This window comes from Aegilops tauschii, chromosome 1, assembly GCF_002575655.3.
Source record: "Aegilops tauschii subsp. strangulata cultivar AL8/78 chromosome 1, Aet v6.0, whole genome shotgun sequence".
NCBI classification, from domain to species: domain Eukaryota; kingdom Viridiplantae; phylum Streptophyta; class Magnoliopsida; order Poales; family Poaceae; genus Aegilops; species Aegilops tauschii.
In genome coordinates this window covers 446,470,826-446,484,356 of record NC_053035.3, presented here as the reverse complement: position 1 = coordinate 446,484,356, position 13,531 = coordinate 446,470,826, and the positions used below count along the sequence as shown (strand labels likewise).

The 13,531-nt window shown below is 47.8% G+C and overlaps 1 protein-coding gene across 1 annotated transcript; it reads left to right on the top strand.

Annotated features, from left to right (window-relative positions):
- The first annotated feature begins 254 nt into the window (after nt 1-254).
- Nucleotides 255-908, top strand: LOC141038174 (protein FAR1-RELATED SEQUENCE 5-like). The gene has a single exon (XM_073506406.1). The coding sequence runs from the start codon at nt 255-257 to the stop codon at nt 906-908; it is 654 nt and encodes a 217-aa protein (XP_073362507.1).
- Nucleotides 909-13,531: the final 12,623 nt, after the last annotated feature.

The window sequence follows — 13,531 nt, the reverse complement described above, 5'->3', positions numbered from 1 at the left end:
ACAACCACAAACTCATAAAGAAGTTCGACCTGGTAAAATTTCTGACCGCCCACAGAGGATTCACCCCCCTCGAGAAGAAATTCATAAAGCTGCTACATGATTGTAACGTCGGTCCATCAAGAATGGTCCAGATACTATCACTCATCCACAGCAAAAAAGGGACTTTGAGTAGCATGCCCTACATACCAGCTGACGTCACAAACCTAAAGGCAAAGTACCATAGAGAGAGCAAGTTGGCTGACATAGAGGCCACAATGGCCTACTTCGATGAGAAAGCGAAGGAAGATCCAGATTTCTTCTACAGGATAAGATTGGACGATGATGACCGTGTCAGGAACATGTATTGGGTGGATGGTGCTGCAAGAAGAGCCTACAAACATTTCCGAGATTGCATTTCATTCGACGCGACATATCTCACTAATATGTACAAGATGCCATGCGCTCCATTCATAGGAATAAATAACCACAATCAGTCGTTGCAGTTCGGATGCGGGCTCGTTCGGAACAAAGACACGGATGGGTACGTTTGGCTGTTCAAGACCTTCTTGGAGTACATGGGTGGACTTGCTCCGATGAACATAATAACAGACCAGGATTTTAGCATGCGCGCAGGCATAGAGGAGGTCTTTCCGCTGGCAGTGCACAGGCACTGCAGGTGGCACATTATAAAGAAGGCCAAGGAGACACTAGTACCGTTCTTTGCTGGCCGTCCAGACCTGCACAAGGCATTCGAGCTGTGCGTGGACCACAGCTTGACGGTGGAGGAGTTTGAAAGGAGCTGGATGACTATGATTGAAACATATCAAGTCCAAGACCACGAGACGCTTGCTAGCTTGTGGGAGAAGCGAATGTACCGGGTGCCGGCCTACTTAATGCAGTGCTTCTTCCTGTTTCTGCAGACTACATAGCGCAGTGAGGGGTTCAATGCTGTTTTGAAGCGGTACGTGAGCCCTGGCAACTCATTACTACAGTTTGCCAAGCAGTACACCGCTTTGCAACAAAAAATACTGGGATCCGAGCTACAGCAAGAAGCAAACACCGCGCTCAAGCAGCCAAAATTGCTAACGTATTTACCAATGGAGAGGCAGATGAACAAGATATACACCAACACGATTTTTAACAAGTAAGTCAGTTGTGTTACAATCTTATTTGCACAAATCATGAAGGTACCAGGTGCCATGTAGAATGCAATGCAGTTGAAATGCTTATTTGAAAATGATGATTGTGTTGAAAAGTAGCCATTAGGTACAGAGTAAACATGATATGTAGTTGCCGTGCTTAATGAACTACAGTTTGCCATGTTCACTCAACTGCAGTTACCATGTTTGCGTAACTGCAGTTGCCATGTTTGATGAATTGCAGTTGCCATGTTTAATGAACTGTAGTTGCCATATTTAATGAAATGTAAATTCCAATGGCCATGATGGTATGGAATGCAAATGCCAAATTGAAGTTGTTATGTAGTTGCCATGTTTAAATGAAATGCAATTGCCATGTTTAATGAACTGCAGTTGCCATGTTTACTCAACTGCAGTTGCCATGTTTAATGAACTGTAGTGCCCATGTTTGAACGAATTGTAATCCCATTAGCCACAACAAACAAAAGGTGCTACAAAAAACTGCACACAAGAGTTTAACAAAAAACACACAAAACTTGCAGATTCCAGGAAGAAATAAAGCGTGCCAGCATGTACACGGCTTTCCAGGTGGACGAACATACGTTCAAGGTGTGTTCTATCATGGGCATGTCGGATTCAGAACCTGAAGACCCAGACAAGGGAAGGAACTACTTTGTGAAGGCATCGATAAGCGAAGGCGAATACTACCGCCAATGCTGCAAATTCGAACGGGACGGGATTGTGTGCTGTCACATTCTAAAAGTAATGGACTTGAACGCGGTGACACTAATGCCCCGCCATTTCATAAGGCGGCGATGGACTTGGGACGCTGACGACGCATTGGCGCCGCAAACATCAAACACAGTTTTGGCCGTGCATGACGAGAGACCAGAGTCAACCATGGAAGCCGTGAGGCACGTTGTGTTGCCAAAGAACTATGCTGAACTAATTGATGAAGCGTGCAAGAGTGATGAGACAGCAAAGGTCGCAGAAAAACACAGGAAGGCCCTCAAAAGAGAGCTTGATGAGATCAAGAAGAGGAAAGCTGAGGAAGCCTTACACAGGTTCCCCCGCACATCAAGTGTGCCTTCGTCCACAGGGCCATTATCTGAAAACTCGGAGGTAGGATCTGGAACAGCAAGCACACAAACACAGGTTAGGAACCCGTCCCGTTCCATCACAAAAGGGCGTCCAAAAGAGATAAGATACAAATCCGGATTGGAGATTCAAGCAAAACATAAGAAACCAAAGAAAGGGACGGGCAATCCGTAAACAACATTGGAGCACTTTGACTTGGTCCATGGTGACATTTTTTTTGTAATGTAGATGTTCTAAATTTTGTAAAAACTGGAGAATGACTCTTCAAGTGCATCAGAATCTGAAGTAAAAATGCCATGAAGGAATAGCTGCAGTTGCCACGGGTATGGCACTGAATTTGCCATGTTACATGAACTGAATCTGCCATGCAATTTCTGCTGAATCTGCCATGCAATTTCTGCTGAATCTGCCATGCCATTTCTACTGAATCTGCCATGCCATTTCTACTGAATTTGCCATGTTATTTTTTACTGAATTTGCCATCTTATTTTTTAGTGAATCTGCCATGTTAGTTGTACTGAACATGCCATGTTAGTTGTACTGAATCTTCACCGCGTAGATTTCCATGTTCAGTAAGCGCATTTTAGTCACACATATTGTATTCTGGTGCAAACTATGGGAAACAAGCTGAAACGCTCTCGTGCAGCAACCGCACAGGTTACTGCTCCATGATCAAACTACCATGCTAGCCGGTACAGTTAGCAGTGCAAAAAACCCAAAAATCCAAACAAGAAAGAACGATAACTTTCACTAACCATGACTGATCAACTACATTTGCCATGTTTTCAGACATCAAGGACGTATTCAAAACACCATGCTGGTACTACCAACCCACAAGCACATAATAATACTGAAAACACATAAACGTATCTGTTGTCAAACCTAAGTAGGTTCACATCCACACATATATTACAAACTATTCAAATGTCACTCACACGCCACCACTGTATACTAGGCTACGGGGAGATGCAGTCATAGCATATTACAAAGGACATAGTTTTGAAAAAACAAGGTAATACCTTACATTCCTCGGCAACAGAATGTAAGGTAGGCGTTCGGTCAGGAGCACCACGTGATCACTTGTACTTCTTGTGGCTTTCTTCACAGCTTCCTCTATGAACTCACATGCGTTGGACCGCGTGTTGAAATCCTCATTCATCAACCAGTTCCATGCGTAAATTTTGCGGAGCTCGACGACCATTCCAGCTATGATGACAGGAACCCGTCGACCTTCCCACTTTGCAAGGTATTTTCCAACATGTGGAAGCCGCAGTCGTGCCTAAACAAGAAAAGAGTCAGGTTAACTCACAAGAACATATAGAAAAAATCATAAACTTCAATTCTGAGGTGACAAAAAAGAGAGGGTGAGCACTGGTTTGGAGGACACATGAGGAAAAGATGGGAAAATACCGGTTTCCTTGCTTCGTAGTCGCCACGTACTCAATTGGAAAATGTCTGATCTGGACCTTTGAGTTTTCATAGTGATGGTTCCATGTCTCTTTGAGGTTGTTGATGAAGTATTCAGCATGCGTAGTAAGGTCTGCATCAGCTTCTGAACGCATTGAATCAAGCACCTCAAAACGTGGGTTCTTCAGGTCAAGGCAGATCGCATAGTGGTGACCACACTTGTCGTGTGGGTCGTGTGGTGCAAGCTCCTGGAACATGGGGAACAAGACCTGCAAACAAAAATGAAGGAAAGAAAAGAAGGAGAGCTCACATTAAGAACAGAAATGATGTAGTTGGGAAAATGACATGTAAAGATATCACCAGTTACACTAACAGGCACATGAGTGACTACGAAAGCATCAAGGGTCCAAGAAAAGTGCACAAATGTATAATGTTTAGTTGTAGTGGGTAATTAAAAGAAGTTGCCGTCCATGTATGAACAAAGTTGCCATGTATTTTAGTTTGAAGTTGCCACATAGGTTGTATTAGGAAAGCAAATCAGAAGTCATTTTACATGGCATCTGTTGCCACATGAAACAGCTGTCACAAAACAGGGTGTAGCCCACATCTGAAGCATAGCTACTGGCAAAAGAATAACATGGGAGGAAAAAATGTGCAAAAAAGGAAGGAGTACTCACACATTTCTTCATTGTGAGCTTGAAATCACCATGCGCAGCAAAATGCTTCCTCAGGATTTTGTGGTGGAAGTCACCATCCCATATTTTGCACGTCACAGTGTACTGCATGATTGTTTTGTCGGGAGACATATCCATATGCCTGTTGATGAAGTCAATCCCACATGCAACTACATTCTTCGACATTTTACCGAGTGGCCTCACAGACTCGGCAAGATCGCCCAGGTCGACGTACGTCGCATCACATTGTATGATCTTGGTTCTATCCAAACATGAGCTGTATGAAAATGATATAACATGAAAGAATCATGTCTACTAATTGAAAAAGAAATAAAACGTAAACGGAGCATATCTAGAAATATCGAAAAAGGATGAATAGTAAAAAGAGCAAAGCAAATGAGAGGTTTATGTGGGTGTGGTCATTACGCTTTGAGCTCCTTCATGTGATTGCCGTTGGACCTCGCATTTCCAAAGCGCTTGACAATATCGTACAAATGGTTCTGATCCTTTGTGGCCTTGACTTCCGGCTCATAATCATCTGCGGGTGGCGCGTGAACTACCCTAAGCTGCCTCACAGAACCAGGGGTGGCACTTCTAATGGTATCCTCAGATACCGACTCAGCAGGCGCGTTGGAACTTGATTGGCCCTGACCTCGTGAGGACCTCCTCTGCAATGTTGCCTCCTCAATCCTGCGGTAAGCTTCATCAAGTGACGGCGTAATCTCCTCAGGGGTGGCTGCAAGGATCAAAAAAGTCGGTTAGGATACCTGGAAAACAAAACAAATTTAGTGTGAAAGAAAGGTTGCAGAATATGGAATGTAGGCACAGAAAGTAGGGAGTTGCCATGTGCAGGCAACTCCAGTTGCCATGTGCAATAAATTGTAGTTGCCATGTGACAACAACTACAGTTGCCATGATCTATCAACTGCAGTTGCCATGTGCTTGCAGAATGGAAAATGCAGCATGGCGACAGAAAAATGTAGGTGACAGCATGCAAACAAATCCAGTTGCCATGTCCATCAGATAACATTTGCCATCACAAAAGTGAGAACCCAAAAAAGATGCTTGGGACAAAAGTCATAATAAAAAGATGTACACACGAATATGATAAACACATAAGAAATGTACCTTGCACAACCGGCTCTGCGAACTTCACAACCTTCTTGCCCTCGACCATTGGCTGCGCCATCATTGGGGCCATGCCTTCCGGGAAAGCAAAGGCAACTGGTGAAGGATCTTGCACCACTGGTTCATCTTGACTGCGATCGATGCCAAGGCTACAGCTCGGTGGGGTGAAGGCCATTGGGTGCCTCTCCTGCCTACTGGCCGGACCGCGAACTACCTGCTGGGCAAAATCCAATGGTGAAAGATCAACAAACATTTCTGCATCGGCCGCTACAGAATCATCAGGCTTATTCGTAGGGCGGGGCGTGCTGTCAGCGGTATCAGTTGCAGCTTTCTTGACAATCTTCTTGTTTGGGCTGTAGGGGACACCGATGTTGACTGGGAGCTTAGAAGTGCGCAGATTTAAGCTGGGGTTATCCACTGCGGGTAAAGACGCAGTCTGCTCCGCACGGTCACCTCCGTCAGTCGTGCCCGGCTTGCCACCTGGGTCGGTTGTACTCCGGTCTTCCGTTCTCTCCATAACATTGCTTCTGGCAGGTGGTGGGAATAGTGTGGACGCAGGCATATAACCAGAGTCATCTCTGCTGCTCCTAGCTACAGCAGGCGCGTTGGGTGTGTCTGCAGATTGCTTGCGGGGGCTACGACGCCTAGGTGGAAGACCAGCTCGCGCAACGGTCACCTTGGCAACCTCTGGAGCACCAGAAGCTGGAGCTGTTGTGCCAAGAGTCTCACCTATGGATGGCATGTCATTATGAACTGTCGCATCAGCCCCTTCTTTCATGGACGAAGCAGTGCCACCACCCACGCGCTTGGAATCCGTGTCAGATGAGCGGGAATCTTCCTTGCTTAGGTTGATCTCGGGGGCGTCCACTTCAACACTTGCTGATCGGGTCGCATGGCTCACAGCAGCATCCTTCATTGCTAGCAGAGTGGGCAATATTTCAGCAGTCCTGGAAGATACCGACTCGTCACTCCCAGATGTACGGATGCCTGTTGTCGTAGCCTGCACATCTGCAACCGGCGGAGATGTTCGGCCGCTTGCATCAGAGCTAGTGGGAACAGTGGACGGTGCAGCAGCATGTTTGTGCACTGGCGCCTCATGAACGTCTGAGTTGCCACCTGTCGACAGCTTTGAGTGTATGCGTTCGAGTGGGTCTCTGGGGTTCTGCTTCGTCACGCGTGTGGTAGTCTTCTTCACCCTGAAAAAAACACACGAACATTGTTAGATGAACAGATGATAGTTTCCATGTAGGTAGAATAAGAGTTGCCATGTGGACCAGTTAGCAGTTGCCATGCGTAACAAGCAGCAGTTGCGATGGTAGACATCTTAAAAAATGTAAGAAATGTGTGATGTGCTAGGAATGCCATTTCAAAACTAGGTGTGGACGAGTGCACAAACAGATGGAAAAGCTGGTAGTTGCCATGTAGGTGGAATAAGAGTTGCCATTTTGCCTGGTTAGCAGTTGCCATGCAAAAATAGGCAGGAGTTGCCATGTAGTAAGAAGAAATAGAGCATGGGAGAAACAACAGTTGCGATGTGGGACTGATGGCAGTAGCCCATGTGGCAAGCTGAACAGCTGCATTGACTGTCTTCCTCAAATCTGGCAACACGACAGGATCACCGTTGGACGTCGACGTACGAGGAGATGACCTAGTGGAATGCGTGTCACCAGCAATAGGGGCACCCTTGTTCAATCGAGCAGAAACACGGGTCGGCATTGGTGCTTGTTTCTTCGTAACTACTCGTCCACCAGCTGTTGCCTCGCTGTGCATATAAGAAAGAGGCAAAAAAAGGTGCCAAGTGTCAGACACAAAAATCGTTGCCACGCTTAGCAAAAGCAAATGGAAAAAGGGGGTCAGTCTGTTTGAAAGGATAGACAAAACAAAACACTAAAAAAGAAGTCGAACCTCCTCCTAGCAGCTAAGGGATCGGTCCTAGGTCTCTTGACAAGAGAGCCCTGCCCAACCTCCTCTGGATCCCTCCCCCTCTTTGAGGGCGACACCCGCTTGCCTCTCGCAGCTGTCTGTTCTTTGACTTTCTCCGGTGAGGGGACATCTGGTGCACCCTTGCCCTTCTTACCACCTGCACGAACGTCGACATGTTCATCATCGTCGGTGTCATGTTGCACGTTCTCCATGTCATCGTCGTCGTCCTTGTCGAGAGCAGCATCTCCATCTAATTCATCTTGTGTGTCGGGAAGCTCCTGCGAGCTGTTGTAGTCGTACCGACCACGGCAACCAGTTGGCCGATGTGTCCGTTCTGCAACCGCGTCGCTGTCAGAGCCATTAAGGGACGTCCAACCCTCAACCAACTTCCTGAGCAAGCTGGTCATTCCGGATGCAAACTGCCCAATTGATGCTCAACAGGTGCCCTTGCCTGTGCACGAAACAAGAAGCAGCAGTAACCAAACCGTATTAAAGTCACGTGCACAAGATCAAAATAAACCAAACACAACCATAGATATATATATCCTTGATTACCTCAACAGGACAAGACGGAGCTGAGTGCACGTCCATCCACTTTCCAAAGTTTTGAGGCCCACCAAACACGCTGTAGTCTATAGCATGCTTGGCCATCAGCTGGAAAAAACCAAAAAAACAGCTAGCATGTAAAGAGAAAAAACAATGAACACTAACTAATAGTTCATGTATTTCAAAAATAAAAATAAAAAAGAGGAAGAGGATAGAAGTTTCAAAATGGATGGCAGAGTTGCCATGTGGCGTCAGACATGGATACCATGCACAAACAACCATGGCTAACAAGGTAGTCATATCTTGTTAGCCACAGACGGTTGCCGTATGGGGATTTTTTCATATGTTATGCAGCGTCAAAATTAAAAGAATGTCGTGCAAAGAAAGAAGCCAGAACTAACCTGCAGTTTCCCGTATTTCGTATCAGTTATCTTGTCCGCGGCAAGCACAGCCTTGACAGCATCGTAAGTCCACGCAGAAACAACAAACTTATGTGGAGGCGGCGGGCCTCCTATCCCAGTGGACAGATCAAGACGATCGACGTACATGAGCTGATGTACAACAATTTAAAAAGAAAAAAAATATCAATTGCCATCATGGTATTTTGCAAAAAAGAAGCTAACGTATGTTCCTTCAGTCATCAAGTTGGAGGGCATGAAGACGGAAAAAGTTGCCATGTATTTCTGTTAGTTGCCATCTATATGTGTTAGTTGCCATCTAGTTATGTTGGCAGTTGCCATCTAGTTATGTTGGCAGTTGCCATTCTAGTTATGTTGGCAGTTGCCATCTTGTTATGATGGTAGTTGCCACAATGTCACCATCATGGTTGCCATGTATGCTCAAGGAGCTAGGAGTGTTTGCAAAAAAGTAGTACAAAAATACCATTAAATGGAGTCGACAACCCTTCTGGAACATCTTGTTTGAGAATGCATCATGCAGGAAGTCCGCAATGAACTTACACCAATTCATGTTCTTCACTTCTTTCAGTTTGCCTGCACGACACAAATTTCAGGACAAGAAGTTGCTGCATCAGAAATCAAAATGGGAAAACATCAAAAAAACTGGCAGTGACTAGCTTACATACGACATAGGAGTCAAAAGATTGAAGGAAAAAATGAAGGAGTAGAGATAGATCATTCACCAGGATGGGGAAGCATTTGTTGCTTGGGCGAAGAGATGTGGTCGGCGCAAAAACAGCTGAGATCAGGTACATGAGTAGCTTCATCTTAAAAACTTCGCCATGGGTTTTCATGCCCTCCAGCGAATTTGCCAGCACGGTCGTGTTCGGCATGGATGTCATCCTAGGAAACAAACGGGAAAACCACGTTTCCTCAATCGTATTATTGACCTCATACGGGACTTTGATTTCTCCACGGGGCACACCCAACGTGTCGTGGAATTGTCACGGCAGATGTCCTCGAGCTAGGACTTAGTCGTGGAGCCATCGCAACCAGGAAGCTTGAAGGGGTTATGCGGGACGAGGAACACGAGGGTTTATACTGGTTCGGCCCCTTACGGTGAAGGTAAAAGCCTACGTCCAGTTTGAGGTAATCTTGATTAGGGTTACGATCGCCAGGGAGCTAAACAGCTATGCCCGGCTCTCGATGAGGTTGTTGTCGCCCTTAAACCGCTGCCGGGTCGTCCCTTTATATAGGGAGGCTGACGCCCAGCAACTCTTAGAGTCCCGGCCGGCTCATAAGAACGTCCGGCTCGGACTCTAAGCTATACTTGCCTTATAGTACAAGTCTACCATAATAATGATTGTAACTACAGGCCCTAAGCCATATCCGGGTCTCAGCCCATCTCTGGCCCATCGTCTTGAAACTTGGCTCCAGGCTTCTGGTAACAACTCTACGGGTAACCCGGCCCCTCTTGGCGGGTGACTCTAAGATCTACATCCTCAACATTAGGCCCCAGATTGATTTGAGCCGGCTCATGTAAATCTTCAATTCTGCCAACAGAGAAAATCTCCGGCTCACCATTCATGTGAAGGCCATAACCCGGAGTGACGTCATTCTCTGGACTCCGGATAATCCGCCGTGACGTCATCCTCCATTAAGTCCGTTTTTTACTCCGCCAGATCCGCAACGGATCTTTGCTTTTACTGTCTTTCTGAAAATCGAGGCGCCGTGAGGGGGAGATAAGCACGCCGTGGTCTCCTTGAATCTCACGCCCACTTATGACTCTGCCTTATAAATAGGCCGGCCCAACGCTCTCTTCTCACGCTCTCCTTCTTCCTCCTCGCGCCGTCGCTCCTCTGCCCGAGCTCCGCCGCTGCCGCCGCCGTCGCGCCCTTGGTCTTCATCAACCCGGCCGCTGCATCACCCTGATTCGGACCAGATTCACGGCAGCGACCTCCGCTCTTTCCAACTCCGGTGAGTCTCCTTTGCCCTGTCAGATAGATCTACTGTAGGGTTCATCTTGTGTTCTTCGCGTTCATCACCATTGCCGCAAACCTCAGTAGCTCTTGTAGTCACCGCACTCGGTTGATCTTTAACCTCGCATAAAGTCAGTGCGGTAGATGTTTGAGATCCATCTCACCTGCAAAAAACCCTCTTTTACTGCATAAGAACCATGCTCAATCCTCAAGAACTTCTTCTGCTTCTGTTTTTTAGGTCTAGAAAATTTTCATTTCACCCGACCATGTTGATCCAAAAAAGTTACTGCAATATGTGAAACCTGTTTTACCACACTTAGTAAAAACTGCAGCCCTTGAATCTTGGCGGCTTACATCTCCGGTTTAAAGAAAACATGCGCCATAAAACTTTTCGGTTTAAAGAAAACTACACTCCGTAGAATCCTCCGGCTTAACTGTGGTAAGCCGTAGATGACCAACTTACTCTGAATGCTCCTACGGCTTAAATAATCCACCATATCTGAATATATATCATTAGTCCCCTTCAGAAGCCGCCACCTTAGTTTGAATGATAGAACTCCGGCTTATAATTAACCCGGATACTTTTCTCTTTATTATAGACCCCCAACCTTCACCATGCCTCCCAAGGCTCCCATCACTTGCAACTGGATGAGATCCAACGTAACTGACGAGACCCTGGCCAATTTCGCTAAGTCCGGATATCTGCCCAAGAAGGAAGTGATGTCCTACCGTGCCCCCGATCCGTCAGAAGAAAGACCACAGCCGAGGGACGGGGAGGTAGTGATCTTTGCGGACCATATGAGCCGGGGCTTCGCACCGCCCGGCTCAAAATTCTTCCGGGACGTGCTCAACTTCTTTGACCTTCGGCCTCAGGATATAGGACCCAACTCCGTATCCAACATCTGCAACTTCCAAGTCTTTTGTGAAGTGTATCTTGGAGAAGAGCCGAGTCTGCTGCTCTTCAGAGAGCTGTTTTATTTAAACCGCCAGAATGAGTGTGCCAACGGGCCAAGTCTGGAATTAGGCGGCATCTCCATCCAGCAGCGTAGGGACTGTCTGTTTCCTTACGCAGAGCCGCCGAGCCACCCTAAGGACTGGAATATGACTTGGTTCTACTGCCAAGATACGTCCCCGGCTGAGGGAGAACCCGCTGCCCGGCTTTCGCCCAACGCGCCTAGAGCCGACTCATCCGCTATCCGACAAACTGACTGCCGCGGAACGCCAGCCTCTGCTTCCAACGATCAATAAGATCAAGGCCCTGCTAGGCAACGGTCTGAATGGAATTGACCTGGTCCGGGTCTGGATCTCTTGGCGGGTGATCCCATTGAGCCGCCGCCCCGGCTTAATGTGTGAGTACACCGGGCGAAAGGATGACCCGCAGAGGCACAGTCGCAATGATCTTCCAGAAGACGTTGCAGAGGAAGAGACCAAGGCTCTTCTAAACGAAAGCTTGGCAGACTGCGGAAGAACCGGGCTAGCCCCCTTCTGCAAGACCAATCCAGCCCCAGCGGTAAGCCGCTGACTTTAATCTTTATCTTCATCTGCATATAACCTTCAACTGAACCGTTTTAAGAATCAATCATTGTATCTCTCAGGCTGATGATAAATTATGGCGGGTCAAATATGACCATGAGGCGGCCAAGAAGGCCCGGAAAGCAAAGAAAGCCGCCCCTCGCAAAAAGGGAAGCAGACCCACTGCTTCGGAGCTACTGCAATTAAGCGACAGCTCCGAGTCAGAGGTAATCCTTAAACCTTTAGAGTCTTGCCATATTTGTTGTTTGTTGCTGTCCATCTTATCAACATTTGCTCATTGACAGGATGACACCGGCGCCAGTAACCCGGTGGTGGAAGAGGTAATGTCACTTTCCTCCGACTCGGAGCCTTTGCCACAGCTGAAAGTCCGAAGAGTAACCCGGAAAGTAAGCTTTTCACATCCATTAGCTCATCAAGACCCTCAATTTCTTTTGAAGCAGCAGGTTCACGAAAGCCGGCGTCACACCCGGGCTCGCAAGGACACCGACCTCTCCGCCGGGTTACCCGACGCAACAAGGAAGCGTCGCACCGAGGTTTTTTCTCACCTGTACCCTTTTCATCCGTTGGCAGGTGTCATCCGTCAACCACTCAACTCTTCTGACTCCAATTATCAGGAGACCTCCCCCTCTTCGGGTGACTCCATGCAGTCAAGTCTGCCGGCCTTCAAGACTGCACCCGGGTAATAACAATCTCCTTGCATTATCTGTCTGTACTTACTCTTTGTATGCCTAACACTTCTGCCTTTTCAGTGCCCAGGCAAAGCTCACCAAAAGAGCAAAGAAGACCAGGTCAGCCGGAGTGCCAGACTTGCCTGAGCCGGAGGCGACGGCTCAAGAGCCGCCAGCTGCCTCCGCCCCCGAAGCTACCATTCCCATGGACACGACGCCTGAAGCCCCTGCCCCGACTACCAAGACAACGACCGAAGCGTCGGTTAACCCGGAGGCCTCCGGCTCTGCCCCACCAGCTGACGACCCGGACGTGGTAATTACCCGGACGGAGTATGTTGAACCGGGGAGACCGACCGTGCTGGCCAAATGCTCCGCGAAGGGGGAGTTGCTGCAACCCCACCGGGTGAATCTGGACCTCTCCAGCTACACCGACTTGAGCATTGGAGAGCTTGTCTCTGGCTACATCAGCCAAGTTCACAAGAGCCGGGACGCCGAGATCGCCATGGTCAACCAGATCCAACAAAAATCTGAGGTATCCTTCTGCTGTCTTCTTACTTACTGCATAGTGACCCTTGTCATGCTAGCCCCCAAGTCGACGACTTATACTTGAATATGTTGTAGATTTAGGTCCCGGCTTACTCAATTGAGCCGGCAGTACGTAGATAGATACGTTCAATATGCATTAGCCCCCAAGTGCCAAGTGCCTTTGCTTGGAAAGCGCTTGGGACTTATATAATGACTGTTAATAACCCGGAAATATATGCAGGCTGTTGGCAAAAAATTAGAGTCGGATCTTGCGGATCTCAAGAGCCGGCTGAAGACACAGGACATGGAGACCCGGAAGGCAAACGCCAAGTTTGTCTCCAGCATCACCGCTCAAGAGAAGCTGAAGACCGAATTTGATGCTGAGCGGAAGGCCTGGGCTGAGGAGAAAGCCGCACTGGTGACCCGGGCGGAACAGGCGGAGAAGGCGCTCTCTGAGAAAACCGCCGAGCTCTCCGGCCTAAAGCGCCAGGTTTCCCAAATGGTAGCCACCATCTTCGGTAAGTCGCCTCACCG

Excerpts from the sequence above, each read along its gene's own strand:
- LOC141038174 (XM_073506406.1), top strand. The coding sequence starts at position 255 with ATGGCCTACTTCGATGAGAAAGCGAAGGAAGATCCAGATTTCTTCTAC.